Below are 19,276 nucleotides of genomic sequence, written 5' to 3'. Positions count from 1 at the left end.
TGTCATGCTTGAAATGTCAATTAAACGTGATGATGACACTGGGACAAGAGACCACAGAGTCCAATTTCATCAGCCCAGGAGATTTACCAAATATAGCTGCTCAAGTCTTAAATGACTTTCTGCATTTTCAAAAGAGAGGCAACATGATTTCTCCTTGCTTCAAAAACAATAACCAAATCCTAGTGGAAATATTTTGCCTGTTGTGCAATATATTCCCGAGATAATGGTATCAGGAAACAGAATTAAGATAGAAATCAAAACAATATGGCCACATAGGGTTACTTCCTTTAGTGCACACAGGCTATCAAATTACCCAGCAGGTGGTGGTAGAAAGGATGGGCCACATGTGAGCTCTGGGTGAGCGTTGGAATTCCAGGCCACCTCCTGGAACTGGGCAGTTCCCTTGCCTGCTGGAGATGCGTCCTGCCATCCCACGGGTCCTGCACATCCTGACAGCTACTGTGTGAGCACCGCGGCCTCGCCCCCACAGCCTTCCCAGGTGGCCTCCAAGGGGCTCGGCTGCACCACACACCCTCACAGAGGCCGCACCTAGGTTTGCTCCTGTGGCCATTTCCTGTCCATGTCCTGCCCTCTGCACTGAGAGGTCCCTGAGGCGAGGATTTTTCTCACTTGTTATCTTAGCCTCCTGAATACCTAAAAATTCATAGAACAGCCACACATTTAAAAACAGGAATTCTAATTCATTTGAGAAAAACCTTTACACGCCTAGCTGCATGATAACTAATCTCATCTGAGTAGAGATACAGGTCTTGTATTAGGTTAGTCTAGGAGACAACTAGGGCCATGAGCAGTCTTGGAATGCCAGGGAAAAGGAATACCGATCATATTCATTATCAAGTGAGCAGAGATTTGAAAGGAGAAAGGGAGGAAAGAATTTTAAAGGCTTGCTGTCATTTATAACTGACCTGCAGGCTATCTGCCCCTGTTCCCCAACAATCCTAAATATCTCTGGACAGGTACCTAATTTTTATTTTGTAAGTGGAAAGAGGAACTAAGAATGGACTGAATTGGTTACACTGGTGACTAGCCTCTGCTTCTCCCCCCACTGGTCAGAGCGTCCTATAATTGGACTGCTCTTCCACCACTCCCATGAGTCCAAGGAGATGGAGCTGACTCTGAGCTCAGCTAGAAATCGTCAATGACTAAGAACTGGCTAAGCGTACAAAACTCAACCAGCACCAGATGTGACTGTGATGGAGTCCTTTGACCTTCAGGGCTCCATGTGGATTCCAGGTGAATGTAGAAGGCCCAATCCATGACGCCATTTTAGAAAGCATTCTCTTACCTTCTAACTCTCTCGCTGACAGGTGCCCACCTCAATGTAAGGCCAATGCCACCTCCCTGGGGGTGGTAGAGTGCCGTGACTCTAGGTGCAGGCCTGGCTGCAGTTATCTGCAAAACGGAAAAGCTAAGAATACAGGTTGTCACTGGACGCAGGAAGCTCACACGCACTGAGAGCCTGAGATTTGGTGAGGACTCGATGATGTGAGCTGAGGCTACCACAACTACTGCTAAAGAGATGAGGGGTCTGATGGCCAACATCAGGGGCATCCACTGGATGTGACAAGGGAGCCATATCCTGAGCACTGTCCACATAGGGCCATGTGGACCCCACAGGGGCAGGGCTGTGAAAGGATTGCTGAAGACACGTGTCAGGAGAGGGGGGGGATGCTCTCTGTGACCTGACATGAATGGTCCCCCCTCTCTGCGGGGTTCCTGTCATGTGGGGGCCACACTGCCCTAGACAGAGGCTTCCCCCTAGGGAGCTTGTAAACTAACAGGGAGTTAGAGGGCTGATTAGCCAAGGTTTGCCCTTCCGCTATCCGGCTTCCGATGTCCTGCAGCTGACCCTGGTGCTCTGCTTCCCAGAGGCACTGGTTTTCCCTGTGAAGAAGTGGAATTTGGCCCTGAACCACTGCAGGGAGACATGGCTGTGCACACATCCGGGGAGGTCAGATCAGAAAGGATCATGGCAACATGACCGTAACTCAACTCCAGTGCCACCAAGGCACAGACACACAAAAACAGGACTGATTGAGGACTTCTTCCAACTGCACCCAACATGAGCCTCCTACTCATCTGCGGCAGATGAACAGACAGTTGTTCCCAACCACGAGAAACCTGGGCACCTTCTCGTCAGCAAGGAATGCTGTATGTTTCAGAGCACCACAATGAGGATTCACCCAACACTTCACTCGCGTGACGCCTGGCTCTTTCCACAAGCATCGTCGAACCATTTCCCTCAATAACCTGGGATTTTCTTCCTACTAATCCTACGTGTGCTGCTTTGGCTCCTGCCAAATCATCTCATCTGCCTCTCTTCCTCAAGGTGTGCGTGGGTGCATATATTTATGTTGACAAGAAAACTGGCTTCATAAGAAAAGAAGGAACCCTAAAAAGTTAATTAAATGGTGGTACCTCTAGGTCCTGGGATTTACTGGGGCTTCCAATATTTATTCCATATATGTTCATATTGCATTAAATGTGTTATTTTGTAATTGGGCGGAAAAAAGAGTGAGAGAGGAAAAGAAATAGAGATATCATATTAGTAGTTTGTTACCATGAAACAACACTTTCCGTTATCAATACCATCCTTTTATTCTGACTGTGAATCTTTTCACTGTCTAGTAAATCATTTCCTTATACTACTATAAATAGTAGAAAAACTACGTATAGCCTGAGATTTTCCTTCTCTTCTCAAATGTTGTACACCGGAGTAAATTAAGATTCCTTTTATTTCTTAAACTTCAGTGTGTCGATGCTCAGCTAAGGACTCTGAAAACTATAGTTCCTGTCCTGGCCACTCACATGAGTTTTAACTTTGGCCAGATTCAAACAGTCACCTCAACTGGGACTGTGGCCCACTTGGACCTTCTGACAAGCTCCACCTTAGATCAAGTCTTTATGTCCTTAGATGGTCCTCCTACTGCCCATCTAGAAATTCTGCTCAAACCATGTTTCAGTATGGCACACCTCCCCTTCAAAAAGCACAATGGGAGCACAAGCACCTAAGCCTGGGACTAAGGATTTGATTAATTTAGGGAAAATTCCTGCCCGCTCTTCTCACACATCAACAGCAAGAAGCTTAATTTCCAGTTATCACAAGAGCAGATTCATTTTCTGACTAAAAACCTTCATTTATACTACTTTCCACCTGGAATGGCCTGCCCTCCCATCCACATCTTTTGTACCTTTCCCTCAGTCTGCTACATCATAAAGGTGCCACAGCTTTCCTCTATACCCATTCAGCAATTCTTTCCCGATTTTCTCTTTTTGATATGTAACAGTATGCTGCTATAGATTTCCACTTATACCTCATGAACATGTATGTCTCCTCTCTCCCAAATTGGATTCAACACTCCATCAGAAAGGAGACCTTTCTTTTGTGTCCCCTCAGAGCTCACTCAGCAGTATATGCACTGAGACGAGATGAAGAAAGAGGTAAGTTATAAGCTGACAGGAGAGAAGAAAAGAGTTCAGATTGGATGGATGATGAAAAGTATGCTTGAAAACAACAAAAACCAGGCTATCAATGCATCTGCTAATAGCTATAGTGGATCAGACATATAAGAAAAGTAAATCAAGGATGAAGTGGAGAAAAATAAGGCAGGGGTACAGAAACCCAAAAATAATCAACAGGCTAAGTAGGTGTGGCAAAGAATGGACTTGGATAATAACAAAGGCAACCACAGCCTCCATCTGAGTGATCAGGACGCACATTTCACAACTGGTTTTCATGTTTCAATGAAGCTGAGCACAGGGGCAGGGAAGCATGATTAACTTCTCAGGGTGGAGCACACGGTGAGGTGGGTACCTTCCCAGGAAGGAAATGGTGTGCCTATCAGCCAGGAGCTAGAAACCTTGCAAGGGGCTCTCAACACCACCCTCGGGTTGACATCTTAGAGTAACACCCCTGATAAAAAGTCAGCACTTCAGGTCCCCTGAGGACACAGCCATAAGAGCATGTGAATTGTCAGCGTGAGAGCTGGCACATGGCCTGCCCCGCTTAGCCTGAGATGACACCAGTTTACTCCACTCGGCCCCTCTTCCCAGAGGAAGGCCTGCACACCATGTCCACAGCAGCCAGGGAGGACAGAGGGCCAGGGCTCCAGAGAAAGCCTTCTATCTCTCCTGTGCCCGAGGACAGGGGACCGGGGTCCCAGGGAGAGCCTCCTGTCACTCCTGTGCCCGAGGACAGGGGACCGGGGTCCCAGGGAGAGCCTCCTGTCACTCCTGTGCCCAAGGACAGGGGACCGGGGTCCCAGGGAGAGCCTCCTGTCATTCCTGTGCCTGGGGTAGGGACAGAGCACAAAGGTTCCAGGGAGAACTTTTTGTGTTGTACTCTGTCACCCCAAAAGATAGCTTGAAGTTCTGCTGTGGTATCTATGCATGTGACCCTTTTGGAAACAGCGTCCTTGCAGATGGAATTAGTTCATTGAACTGAGGGCCTCCTGGAGTAGGGTGGACCCTTATTCCAACATGACCTGGTCCTCATAAGAGGAGAGCACACAAGGGGAGAAGGGCACCAGAAGATGGAGTCTGGCCCAGCCTTCCTTTGTGCTCTGCACTCAGGCCAATGCTCTCCTTCTCCACTTTTCCTCCCCTTCAGGTACAGCATCACTCTGATCATGTGGCCTCACTGTAATTCCACTCTGAACACCCCAACACTGCCTCTTGCACCCTGTCTTGAGTCTGACCTGCAGCCCACCGTGACTTTAAGCTTCTCCTGCCCAGCATTAGCCCAGGCTTTTCTTACACCCTCAGTGTCTTCTGTGTTTGCTGCTTGCCTCCCTAACAAACCAGAGATAAAATTACATGTGGTGTGTGGAAACAACTGCATATTTTCAAAGACAGACTTTGTTACTGCTGATAAGTACATGCCCTCCACTGTAAAGCTAGTAAAAGCTAAATAAGTACATGCAAAAACTCTTATGGGTACAAACAAGATTCTTAGAATAAAAGAAAAAATTTAAATAGCTCATATAACCCTCTCACCCGAAAGAGGACTAAGAATCTTAGAGGAGGCACAGAGCCTGTCATGCAGTACATTCTACAGGACTCAAATCTTTGAGGAGCTAGCTGTTGGCTCTCCTCTAAGGGGAGCTTGTGGATTCAAGTCACATCAGTGACATGACCAGCACCCTAATTAATTCAACCTCCCTCACTGGGAGAGCTAGAGGAGGCCTCTGCATTGCCTGGATTGCAGGGAGACTTCATAAAATAGATCCATTAGTATTCCAATCAAACTACCGGACAAGCCACACAAACCACCACGTTTTCTTGCAATCAGAATGTAATAGGCTTCCAATATGCTGGGGAATTCAAGAGAAAACATTTCAGAAGGAAAACCTTTTCAGAAGAAATACAAAAGGTGTGCATGGAAGAGGAACGGTAGAGAAGGACGTAGGACAACGTATACTCCGCATGCGCCATTAAGCAGAGGCCAGGTCAAATATTAGCTGTATGGACATGCTCCATTCAGTGGTCAGCCACTCAGTGCACAATGTCAGGGAATTACAAGGTGTGGAGAGCTGCCTTCACATACTTGCCCCTGTGCCTAAGGTCTGTGTCCAATTGCAGCTGGGGCAGAGAGAATGATCACAGCAGGCATGCACGTGTGTGCCGCAGGGTATGTGCATGTACCTGTGTGCTGGTGTAAAAGGATGTATGTCCCATAGAAAAGCCATGTTTTAATCTAAATCCCATTTCATAAAGGCAGAATAATCCCTGTTCATTACAATATGTTTGAAACTGTAATCAGATCATCTCCCTGGAGGTGTGATTTAATCAAGAGTGGTTTTAAGCTGGATTAGGTGACATGTCTCCACCCATTTGGGTGGGTCTTGATAAATTTCTGAAGTCCTGTAAAAGAGGAAACATTTTGGAGAATGGAGATTCAGAGAGAACAGAGAATGTTGCAGCATCATTAAGCAGAGAGTCCACCAGCCAGCACTTTGGAGATGAAGATGGAAGATGCCTCCTGGAGAGCTTCATGAAGCAGGAAGTCAGGAGAGAAAGTAGCAGATGATGCCTTCCTCGCCATGTGCCTTTCCAGATGAGAGAGAAACCCTAAACACCATCAGCCTTCTTGAACCAAGGTATCTTTCCCTGGATACCTTTGATTGGACACTTCTATAGACTTGTTTTAATTGGACATTTTCTCGGCCTTAGAACTGTCAACTAGCAACTCATTAAACTCCCCCTTTTAAAAGCCATTCTGATTCTGGTATATTGCATTCCAGCAGCTAGAAAACTAGAACAATGTGCATGTGCCTATGTGACCAGGCATGTATGTACATGTGCCTATGTGTACGGGTATGCATGTGTATGTGCCCACACGCATGGGCATGGGCATGTGTGCCTGTGTGTATGGGTGTGTACATGTATGCTTGCACATACAAGTGTACGTGCATGTGTCTACCCTTAGGGGCGTGTACGTGTGTGCTTGCATGTGCAAGTGTGTATGTGTGTGCCTGTATGCATGTGTGCACATGTATGTGTCTGCAATACACAGGTGTGTGTGCCGGTATGCATGCGCATGTACATTCATGTACCAGCACGTAGGGGCATGTACATGTGTGCCTGTGTGCATGGGTGTATAATGGTGTGCCCATACACGTGTTGTGTATGTGCATGTGCCTGTGTGCACAGATGTATATGTGAGGGTATGGGCATGTGCTTGTACATGCATGTACCCATGCTTACAGGTGTATACGTGTGCAGCTATGTGCACAGGTGAATACTTGTGTGCACACATGTGCTTGTGTGCACTTGCATGTATGCCTGTGCCTGTATGTGTGTTCCTGCATAAATGTGTATACATGGGTACCTGCATGTATATGTGGATACAATTCAAATTAATTCACTTCAAAACCAAAATTATTGATTTCTCCCTGTCCACAAGTAACTGTAAAGATTGAGTATTCACCCACTGTCCAGGAAGAATCTTAAGGCAGTACTCCACTTTTAAGCATGTTTTAGCCCTCTAATTTAGAATATTCTTGAAATTCTCACTTCTAGCAAGAAACAGCAGGCAATACTGCCCTCATCGATCCTCAGTTACCAAGCCCCAAGGGAGCAAAGTAGTCTTTCCTTTAAAAGGAAAGCAGAATACAAAGAAAGGATGGGGTAAAGGGCATCCAGACATGTTAAAAATGAATTATGTCTTTACATTTTTAAACAGTTATGCTTCTTTGAGATTTAGCTGCTTGCTGTCATCTATATGTTATAGTTTTCCTAATTACTAAAAAGTTAATCCTATATCTAATTTTGAGAAGCAAAAGGAAAAAACAGCTATTAAAATTTAAAGCAATTCCCAGCATTAACATAAGCTTTGCATAATACCGATACAAACAATACTCACGTTTCTTGGGACCTTAGAAACCAGTGAAAACAATTTATACTATTTTGCTAGGCTCTTAAGGAGTTAATTGAACCAAAACCTAGACCAATGTCCACAAAACTCTCTGGGTGGCACTTTAAATCTTAAATAGGAATATTTTTTGACAAATTAATAGGAAGAGAAGGAAACAAACTACACATGCTCTATCCTTAGATTTTAAAAGTGATTTAAACAAAATTGCTGATGCTCACAAATACCAACCCCAACCCAGAAAGGAGACAGCACCTGGCAACAGGGCAGCAGTGGGGAACAGCTGTTTTAACTTGGTCTGGCTTTCTTCCACAAGGTCCTCTTTGGTCATTGGAAGCTGCAAGACTTCGATTATCACCTCTGCCGCTTCTAACGCAGTCTTCCCCATCACAAGGGATTTTACATCCCAGGTGTATTTCTTATCATAGCGACCACATATTTCTTGAAACACCACTGAATAGAGCCTTTCAGTATCTGCAGAGATGAAAAGGAAACAAAAAGGTTTTAAGGGGCATCCTACATTAAGAATAAGTCTACAACCCAAAGGCACCAATATACACAGTATAAATTACAGTCAGTGAAACAAGCTGTCAAGTGGACCTAAGTAAAAATGTTTGCAGGTCACTTTTGCTGCTCTACATCGTGGACCGCCTCCTCTCAGTTTGCTGAGGACTCACTGGTAATAATCGGGAGACTATCTTTATGCCAGCATACACAAACAACGCACAATGGAAATATGTTCTTGTGTCCACAAGCACCTTCAGAATCCACGCAGTGTCTCCACTGATGCCCCCAGGGGTACCTGAAGGAAGCACCCCAGGGCTCTGTGTTCCTGTGCACCCCAACTACTGTTGGGGCACTTCCACCATGGTAGAAGGTCCGCATGGTAATGGAACACCACATGTGGGTCGTGTGTCAGCCCGGAACCACAGCCCTGCTCTGGGTAGGCGAGGGGCAAAACCTCGAGTGACTCACTCAACACCCCGTGCCTCCTTCTCTGTCTGTTAGCAAGAGGCAAACAGTAATATTTGCACATTAGTAAATATGAATAGTAATAACTAAGTAAATATTAATAATATACTACATGTAGAAGCATGCCTTTGTGTGTATTTCTTCTTCGTACAGACTTACCAACAGAATTAATAATAATTGCCTACTAATAACCTATCCAGCCCAGGATGGGTACTCCTACCACTACTACAACTGCAGACAGGGTGAACATAGCATGATGCTACTGCGATCACTGAATGCAGGAATGCATGCAATGTTCTAAGATCAGCATCCTGCTCACAGCATGTGCTCACTCACGCTGTCCTTAGAGGTCTCCGCATCCTGGTTGTCTCCATCACTGTACAACGATGGAGTGCAGGGAGTGCAGAATACAGAACCGACCAAGTATGCTGCTAGAAGGCATCCTCTGCAATGACGCGGATGGTGCCCACAACATGACTTCACACCAGAAGAGTGAGTGCACAGCACCCAGTCTCTGCTCACGGCGCTGAGACTCTGGTCGGCAGTGACTGCGCCCACCCCATGGAAGCAGCCAGCCTCAGAGCCCCCAGCAGGCCTCTGGGGCACTAACAGAGACAGTCCATAAGCCCGAGAGGTGGGCGGGCTGTGCATAATACTTAGAAGACACACAAACTTGCTTAGGAATGTTCAAATTAGAACACTATTATGAGACTGAGTATCCTATTCTGATTTGAGCGTTAAAGCCTTCATTTGTCTTATGAAGCTATTAGCAGTATACACTCTATGCTGAATTTGTACTGTTTGACCCACTAATGGGTGCTGAAGATTGCTGAGAGACTTCAATTGCTTTTAACAGCGTTTCCCCCCTATGGGATGGAAAAATAAAATAATTCCGTATTAGATAATAGTTGGTAAACTCAGGACAAACAAAAGAAAGAAAGTGTGGACAAGAGAGAAGGGAGAAGGCTGTGAGTGTACAACAAGGAATCTACAAATTGATAAAGGCAGGAAACGGTGATAGGGCCGCCACCTCTGCTAGGGTCTCTGATGCCCACTGCCCTCCCCTGGGATGGCTCTCATGGGAATGGAGGACATGGCACAGAGCAGAGGTGGGCCCCTCACCCTCCTTCGGAAAGGCTTGGGATGGGTGCAGGATGTTTTCAAAAGCACGACCTCAGAGCTTTCTCCACATACCACCTTCTCCAAGCACCATTAACAAGTGTTTTCCCTCCGCCAGCTTCTTCCAGCCACTGGCCCTGCTGGCCCTCTCACTGTGCCCCTCAAGTCAGCTTTAGCACTTTCATCAATTTCATCCCAGTTTTTTTCACTGCAGGCTGTATTTCACTGAGAAGCTGTAAAACACACCAAACAAGCCTCAGATTCTACACCCTTCTGGATAATGGGGATGGCTACAGCAAGATCTCTGGATTGGGGATTTGGTGCTTTGTTTTGTTTTCTTTTGTTTTTAGACAAAAGGCACTGGAGCTTTGGTAAAAGTCTCTCTGGGGCCTTTGTAGAAGAAGCTATAGGTTGGATAATAACCTATAAACCACCCTGTACTCACTCTCTGCAAAGAAGTTAAATAATAGAGGAAAGGGCCTTTTCACTCTTCTCCAAGGCAGCAAAACAGAGGGAGAGCTTCTTTAATGGAGGGTCACCTGTAACAAGTGCTGTTTTGCTCTCCCTGTAAGGCGAAGAAAGAGTGAGAGCTCTCAGGGCAAAGAGAAGGGTAGACTGGGAGTGCCAGTTCATAATTTGAGCATTTTTCTTTCACAGTTGGGAGAGGAAAACTGACAAAAAGACGACCTCAGGCTTCTGCCCTGTCTGGAAATTCTGTGGGGCTGAAAAGGTGAGGAAAGTGTGCCAGGACGAGAAGCAAAGGTTGGAGAGGAAATAAGGAGGCACCTTTAAGACACCTGCTAAAACATGTGTACAAGAAAGGAGAAAGGAATTTAAAAAACAGGGATTCCAAAGACAGAAAAATAGCTATATCTTATTGTAACATGCTTTAAATAGTGTTTATGCAAAGCTTAAAATGTCATAGAGTGTTTAATTTAAAAGATACAGAAATGTAGGATTATAAATCTGTAGGGGACTACACAGCCACTTTTCTTAACAATTTTGATAACACCATCCTAAATCCTCCCAGGAATAAGGAAGGATCTAAACAAGTAATTAAACTCAGATCAAATGATAACTCCACCAGCTGATGACAGCATGTCTAAATTAAAGAGGCAGCTTTTTGAAATGAAGAAATTCTCCAGAAGCTAAAACCTAGAGCATTAAATAGCTGTGCTGAACCATCGAATGCATATTCTCACCTGCTTAACGAGGTGAGGTTTAAGCTTCTCAACTTTTAAACAGGAAATTCAACATTTTTACTTCAACATTGTTTTTAATGTACAATAGCCATATATGAATGAGAGAACCTCTTCCCTCTTAGATGAGTTAGAAAACAAATCCCAGCTGTCCTCAAACCTGGCTTTTCAATCGGCCTCAGCAGCTAAAGCAGTCAGGGCACCAGGGACAGTAGCATGTTAAATGGGAATGGCCACCCTGGTCTGGGGTGGAAAATGGTGTTGGGAAGGCTGCTATGTTCATTATGAGCACTACACCAACATTCCAGTGGGAAAAACATAAGGTATTAGAGTTTAAGCTAATTAAATGTTTTAGAAAAAGCCCCTGCACCTGGAGACCACTTTTTAGCTACACGACTTGAGATAAAATCTCAAAATGTCTGCTGTGCAGTTTCTGCAGGTGAAAGGTGGTGAAAACCAGCTGGCGGCATGGTGAGGAGCATACAAGGCCTCTGGGAGGTTCTAGGTAGGGAAGGCTCAGTCAGGTAGCAGCTAAGCAGCCAGCCCACCGGGGACTGATCTCCTGCCCAGCCCAGATGCAAGCTCAGGATGCAAACTATATCCTTAGGATTCAAGCCCACCCCCACAGGCTGGTGTCTTCATCTGCAAAGAGGGGATACACGAATGACCACCTTTGAGACCACTGTGCCAGTGAAGGGAAATAATCAAGGACGTGCTTGGAGCACCATGCTGAATGCATCATCTTGTGGAAGCCTCACGCATCTACTCAGGAGGAGCAACCGCCCCGCAGCTGCAATGACATTAGTTGCTTGAGCGGCTCCAGCCCCACAGCTGCCCCACAGAATGCAGTTAGTAACCACTGGCGAGTTAAGAGGGAATTACAAGATCTGCTTTCTCTTTATACACCAATGCTCTAATGAGAGCAAGAACTGTTTAAACTAGGAAATCAAAATGCTTGGTACCAAACATTTTATCTAGAAAATAGACAACAACAAAAAAACCCACTAGCTATTTGAAGTTAGCAGAAAAATGTGACAAGTTCCATAAACACAGACTGACTGAGAGGGTACAGGAATATGATCCCTTGTCCACAATTTCATAATTCAAAAACTTTCTGAAATTGAAGGTTTCCATTTAGAGGCAAAAGCTGTGCTGAACCCGGCCAGAGGTGGTCTTAATTAATATTTATGGCAGTTACGATGAACATTCATATACTCCTTTAAAAAAAAACATCAATGGGTTTGATTATGGATGTTGCCCTAGAACCCACTGAAGCCATGTAGAATTCAGAAGATATGCATTTGAATACCTTAAGAAAAATCTAAATCTCTCTTGTCCCACAGGTTTTAGATAAGGGACTAATATCTAAATAAACAGGGTTTATTATTGCTTGTTAGATTAGACCTTTAAATCTTTGTGCATCTTAAATAAGTGAACTTGATGGGGCTTTTTCAAAATTTATTTTAGTTTCCTGAACACAGTTTTATTTTTATTAATCTATTATTTCCAATTACAAAAAAAAAAAAAAGGATGCCCTAAAGCCAGGGAATTTTGTTATCGATAAATAAGTTCCTAAAAGAAAAAAATTAACTTCTGCAAGAAAGAACCCATCTTGTGTGAAACTCAAATTGTCACCACTTTGCATTTATGAAGACATGACAGTAATAAAGATGTGGCAAACTGCATGCATCTCTATCCAGAAACGTAGCAGTATTTTTTATTTAGATAAAAATTTGGTATTTTATGATTTAAGTAAGAAGCTGGCATTTTAAATGTGAAGTTGTTTTAATAAAAGGCCAAAATGTTAGCACATCTTGCTAACAGTGGTTTTGTTATTTTTCTATGGTTCAAAGTAGGTAACTTATCATTATTTGTTGAATAGATTTAAAAAATACATTCACTAATTTTTTTTTCACCTGAAATGTTCTATCTACTTGTTTCTTTAACACAATGATTCCCAAAGTGTGGTCCCTGTTCCATAGGCAACAGAATCACTACGTAAAAATGCAAATTCTTGGGCCCACTCCAGACCTACATAACCAGAAATATGGCCACTGTTAAAAATATTAAAAATTAAAGTTACTTCTGATGAGAACTGAGAAGGAAATGAGGACTGTTAGTGGAAACAGGAAGAAAGGTGACCCTCATTATACAGTAACAGAGAGCTTGGCAAAATTGTGTCCTGATGTCCAAAGGAAGGCAGAACTTGCAGGTGATGAACTAGGATATTTCGCTGAAGAGATTCCCAATTAAGTGGGGAAGGCACAGCCTGGCTTTTCCTTGCAGCTTATAGTGAGATAAGAAAGAAAAGGGATAAATCCAGGATTGATCTGTTAAGCACAAAGACAACAGCAGTTGGTGATTTGGAACATTCTCAGCCTATCCAGATAGCATGCTCTGAGACTGAGGCCAGAAGTGGCTCTAACAGAGAAAGTCCTGAGCTTTCAGCAAGTGAGTTCCCAGGGGACAGAGCTCCGTGTGAGGGTTTCACTGAACAGTATTTTGCTAAAGGCTGAACGTGGATTACAGTGGAAATCAGGATTGGAGATGCAATTATGGAAGAAGAGTCTGTGGAAAGTTTTACCATCTGATAGTTTAGACCTGCTTAAATTGCACACAAAGATAACTAGTTTTTGCAAAATGTGAATGAGCAGAACTGTCAGCCTTGACTGAAAGGGACAGAGAAGCGAAAAAGTGAAGGAAAAATTATTTCAAGGACAGGACCTGGAAGCTGAGGCCTGGATAGAACAGATCTCCTCAGGCCAAGAGAGGGGGCCCACGTGTGGTGTGGAAAGGGCAGGTTCAGCCCTGCATTTGGAGGGGGTGGGCCTTGCACCCTGGTCAGGGAGAGTGCTGTCACCCAGTGCTCAGAGAGGGTGGAGCCTCTGCCCTAGTGTTCAGGGAGCACATGGCTGCTACCTAAATGCTTAGGGGTGAGGAGGGAGGCTGCTGCTCCACCAGGCTCAGAGAACAGATGACTCTAAGACCTTGAAATTTAATGGGGTTTGCCCTGCTGGGTTTCTCAATTGTTAGGGACCTGTGACCCCCTTTTTCCCTTTCAATTTCTCCATTTTGGAATGGGACTGTCTATCCTATGCTTGTTCCTCCATTGTATACTTTGTAGCAGATAACTTATTTTTTAGGTTTCACAAGTCTATCAGACAGAGGGATTTTTGTCCCTAGATGGAACCCACCACAACTGATTTTGATGACACTGTACTGATTATTCTAAAATGGCTTAAGGCTTTTGGGATGTCGTGATGGAATGAACGTGTTTTGCAAGTAGGGAGAACATGCTATTTTGGGGTCCAGAGGGCAGACTGTTGGAGACTGAATCATATCTCCCACCAAAGGTATGTTCAGGGCCCAAGGCACAGGCCCAACAGTGCTGTGGGTGTAAACCCATTTATAAGTAGACTTTGGAAGACATTATTAGCTAAGGTGCCCAAACCGAATGAGGGTGGGCTTTAATCCAACACGGCTGAAATCCTTAGAAGCAAAGGGAATTAGACACAAAAAGAAAAAGCTAAGGAAGCAGGCAGATGCAAGAAGTCAACAAATCTGGAAGAGAAAGGAAAAGAGGCTGCCATGTGCCCTGCCATGTGACAGGAAAGCCAAGGCCCAAGGATCACCAGTAGCCAGCTGCAGAATGACCGAGTTGTCACCTTGCTAATACTTAGACTTTGAACTTCTCCTGGCATCCAAACCCTGAACCCATAAATTCCTATTGCTAAGTCAACCCATTGAATGGTGTTTGTCTTAGCAGCCAAGAAACTAAAACAGATGGCAAAGAAGTTATGCACAACACTGCTAAGAACATGGCAAAGGCAACTCTTTAGAAAAGACATGCTGATAAGCGTTGGTTACTTAAGAAACATTTGTCTTGGAAAACAATATATAGACAACTTGATGGAGCATCCTGTATTTAAAGGTTTAGTCAATCAACTCATCTTCCTCTTAAATGGAAATCAAGAAAAAAAAATTTTCTAGCACTGTAACCAAAAAAAAACATGAAATATTTATTGCTGTAATCTTGTTTTGAGAATCATTATTGAAGCTTTTACTTGTCTGCTATATACAAGTTCTAGCAGAAAGAAATCTTTCTCCTCTAGTGAAAGCATTTCCAGCTTCATAAAAGGTATTGTCAGAAAATAAGTCTTTTTCAAAATTTAACTATTTGGGTAGTAGCAGCACTGTGCGTCCCTGGAAATAGGGTCCTGTCACAGGGCTTGGGCAGCTATCCTCTCCCACCTTCACCAGGCCTGCATGGCAACCTTCTCCAAGTGTAGGAGACCTGCCACAGGAGCATTGAGCAGGAATGAAATAGCAAGTGAGTGACGGACAGGCAGTTACATGTGAGAGATGGAACATGCCAGTGAGGCCCGGACTATGATGACAAGAAAACTTGCACCCACCAGCTCTGATGGTTGGCCCAGAATACTGAGGACCTGGCTAAAGGCTGCTGCTTCCATCTCAGAACCAGCCAGGGAAAACCAGATTGCTCCCCAAGCATATCACACAGGAAGACTGCCTCCAGTCAACCTGTACCTGACCCCCTACCACAGCTGTCTCCTGAGAGGTTTTCACAGGTGTGCTCAGTGGAAAAAAGAGGCTATTTGGCTTTGCTTGCTGCTGCCAAGCCACTTGGGTTCTCACGTAGCCCTACCTATAGGATCTGGGCTCTGAGCTATGGACCAGGAGTATAAAGAACAGCAGTTAATAGGTGCTTCACTCAGTGGCCTTAGGAAATACTTCTTGCCGGTAGGGTTTGGTGAATCACTGAACACTTTTAGTTGCCCATCTGTTCAAGACACCATCTGGTCAAGATACCAGAGCTAGCCATTGCTGTGCCCACAACTCATCCTCTCTCCTGAGAAATGCCAGGTTTCCTGGTTCACATAAGTCAGCTCAATGCAGAGAGCTGCTGGGTGAGCTATGGAGCAAGGCTGGAGATGTTCGAGTCCCATTCTGGAAGGTGTGCTGAACTGGCCACAGACTCAGGCCATGGGCTGGACACATGGGACCTGGATGGGCACTTCCAGCTGGCACCGCCACTCTTCCCGGTCACCTGGGCAATCCACAACCATATGCTTAGTGTGTTTTCAGTCAGGCAGTGGGCTGCAATCTAGCCCCCAGGCCCATTCCCCTCTCCCCCACTTTGTCTCCTTCACCTCAATCATTCAACTTAAGAGTTTCTGTGCTTCTGAGTCATTGGTGTAGTTGTGGGAACACTTCACAACCATGTAGCAATGAGTCTACGTATGAATAAAAAATGCAAGTATATAACTGGACAAGGTAACTAAAATTAAAACGGAAATGGGTAAAAATACGGGGCCATCCATTTGCCTCCACAAAGAGACACCATCTTCCTCTCTGTGAAGCTTTCTGTACACTGAAAACTGCCAGTCTATCAACAAAGACAACAAACCTAGCCAGCTCAACATTTGCCTCCCTTGCTTGTTTTGAAGGTATGATACTCTATCTGCTCTTCACTGCTACTGCACATTATTTCAGTTACATTTTGGATGTTTTAACAAGGTTTTAATAGTACAGACTAGAATACAAACCCACCCTAAAATTTACTTTTGTTCTATAAGAAAATTCAGTCCAAATTTCAAATGACTGAGCACAGAGGCCCTTCTGAAACAAATATTTATAAACTTGGAACATCCTATATTACAAAGTAAATAACACACAGCACTGGTTAGAATCATAGATCAATGAACTTAGGGCAGGTAAACAGTACATCATTGGAATGTAATCAGTTCAATTCAACAGGTATTTTATTGGGCTCCTGTTATGTGGTAGGCACTGAGAAAAATGTGATAGTTGATACGGAAACAGTCCTTATAACTAGAAGAAATCAATGATCAGAAATAAAAAAGTTTATTAATATTAGCTGGAAAAGATAAATAAGGAAACGAACAGCCAAATACTGGCAAAGGTAGGGGAAACCTTACAAAAGAATGATTAAGAAAATGCCATTATATAAATCACAAACTTTTTCTCAACTGAAAGCCTGCTGATATTTCACCCACAGTTACCTACAATGACTTACTATCCAGGAAATTTCCTCTTAGATTTGAAAACAGAATTCACAAAAACGCAGTGTTAGAAGCCAAACACAGCAGTCTGGGGGAGGAAAAGGAAACAAGATGGTGAGAAAATATAATGAAGAGCAGCATGAGGATCTACTTAGTGAGCACTGCAAGCCCCTAGGACATCGAGAGCACAGAACTACAATTCTCAAACCCACCAACTTTTGGCACATTCTCTGCACAAGAAAGAGATGCTCAAAGTGCTCTGTTGTAGCTGTTTAACCTTTACAAGGGAGCTCACATGTAAGAGAACTGCTTCTCCGTTCTTAGGAATTTGAAAGACTGAAATGAATAATTAACAAGCACAAAATTATAATGAATATCAGTAATATGTGCTTTGATTTAAGCTCACAATAGTGGGCTTAGAGAAAAGAATGCAGGTATTTGATATGCCACTTCATGTGGTGGTAAACTATCATGTCTGAATTATAAAGAAATAGTAATAAAAGTGGTTGCTTAAAATTAAGATGAGATTAAGTGATCATTTGCAAATTAAAACTTTTGATTAGTATTTAGCATAATTCATGGGATTATCAATTAGTTTCACGTAATAAGTGAAGACACTGGTTTAAGAATTTTCTTCTGATAATCCATATTTAAATTAAAATTCATTATAAAAGTGAACTTTTCAAAGGAGGGTACCAAATGAATTGATTATGTGTATTGGAAAAAAAATGTGAACATAGACTCCTAAGATTATAGATCTACATGTAAAACCCAAATGATAACACTTCTAGAAGAAAACAGACAAAACCTTTGTACCCTTGGGTTACAGGAAAAGCTCCATACAAAGAGGACAAAAAGAATCGCAAGAGAACATATTGATAAAGTGGCCTTCACCAAAATTAAAAGACACCATCAAGAAAATAAAAGGCAAACCACAGAATAAGAGAAAATATATGCAATATGTATTTCAGCTAAAGAACTTGCATCCAGAATATATGAAGAACTCTTACAACATAACAGTAAAATAAATAACCCATGGTACACAGAATTGCCCCCCAAAGATGTCTCCATGGGAATCCCCAAAATCTGTGACTATGTGGCAAAAAGGTCATTGCAGATGTGATGAGATTCAGGGTTCTGAGATGGGGGGAGGTTCTTTGATTACGCAAGTGTGCCCAATATAATTACAAGGGTCCTTCTAAGAGGGAGTGAAGACACTCGTAGAGTCTGAGGAGGACACGGGATGGCAGAAGCAGCGGGGCCATGAGTCAAGGAACACAGGTGGCCTGCGAAAAGCTGGAAAAGATAAGGAAACGGCTTCCTCCCTAGAGTCTCCAGAAGGAACGGAGCCCTGCACACAACTCGATTTTAGGATTTCTGCCCTCCAGAACTGTAAGGTAATAAATCTGTGCTGTTTTACATTACTTAAGCTTGTGATTATAGGTAACAGCAGCCATAGGGAACTAATCCACAACCCAGCATAAAAAACATTTTAGAAAAGTTTGGCAGTTTCTCAAAAAGTTAAACATCCACCTACCATGCACCCACCAAGAATTACTCCATTTCCAGATATTTACCCCAGAGAAATGAAAGCCTAGTCTAGGTCTATACCAAGATTTACCCAGAATGGCCAACACAGATCCACCCACAGTGGATAAAATACTGGGAACAATCTAAAAGTCCATCAACAGGTGACTGCATATCCAAGTTGTGGTAAATTCACACATGGAATTCATACAACATAGACAGGTTTTGGAAAAATCATGCCCAATGAAAGAAGCTAGACAAAATGTTTCAAATGATTCTGTTGTATAAAATTCTATGTAGTACAAACTAAGTCTACAGGAACAGATAGACAGCAGACAGGTGGATGCCTAGGGATGGGGGCAGGGAGGAAGCGGGCTTCCAAAAGGAACAAGGACATGTTGGGGGGTAGGGGGAGATGGAAACCATTCTTTATCTTGGGCATGGAGATCATTCACAGGTTAGCTGCCCGCCAAAATATGTGCAGTTTATTATATTCTAATTATACCTTAATGAAGTTATATAAAAAAAGGGAAAAACGTCAAGGTTAAAAAAAAAAATGGATGGTTACAATGTTAGCAAATCACATCTGTCTACAATGAGCAAGCAATAACTTATTTTCAACCCAATACCAGTAATCTACCCCTGAAGTCCAATGGTATGGAAGCTTCCTGAGACTCAACTTTCCTTCATGAAATGTCATTTCCATAGTGTCACAGGGGAAATTTGCTAATTTCATTGAAAAATCCCATCTTTATGTTCTCAAGACATGAGCAATCTTGCACAAATCGACTCAGGATTTGAGACCATCTGAAGCACTGATGAGATGGATATCCCACACATTTGGAAAATCACCCAAAATGTAAAGCACTGGCTTGCCATCAATTTCAGAGCTGCAGTGGACAGTGCAACCATGCAAGGGCAAGACAAATGGGCTGAGAGCTCCCTTGAAGAGAACATGGTGGGGGTAAAGTTGTCATAGACGGAAAATGCCACGCACACAGGACTGCTTGCCAGCAGAGGCA

General features: G+C 43.6%; 1 protein-coding gene across 7 annotated transcripts in view; it reads right to left on the bottom strand.

Annotated features, from left to right (window-relative positions):
• PUDP (pseudouridine 5'-phosphatase) overlaps nucleotides 1-19,276 on the bottom strand; it is a 575,274-nt gene that overhangs the window by 522,141 nt on the left and 33,857 nt on the right. For 6 of the 7 annotated variants that reach the window (XR_013169370.1, XM_077145311.1, XM_077145310.1 and 3 more), the window contains exon 2: nucleotides 7,649-7,867. Coding sequence is in view for 6 of the 7 variants with exons in the window: in XM_077145311.1 (XP_077001426.1) it covers nucleotides 7,649-7,867 (219 nt within the window). In the remaining variant the exon portion in view is untranslated. Of the gene's footprint in view, nucleotides 1-7,648; nucleotides 7,868-11,463; nucleotides 11,474-19,276 lie in introns of all 7 variants that reach the window. The other variant, XM_077145314.1, reaches the window with a different exon arrangement.

Source organism: Tamandua tetradactyla, chromosome X, assembly GCF_023851605.1.
Source record: "Tamandua tetradactyla isolate mTamTet1 chromosome X, mTamTet1.pri, whole genome shotgun sequence".
Taxonomy (NCBI): Eukaryota; Metazoa; Chordata; class Mammalia; order Pilosa; family Myrmecophagidae; genus Tamandua; species Tamandua tetradactyla.
This window is presented reverse-complemented; position numbering and strand designations above follow the sequence as displayed.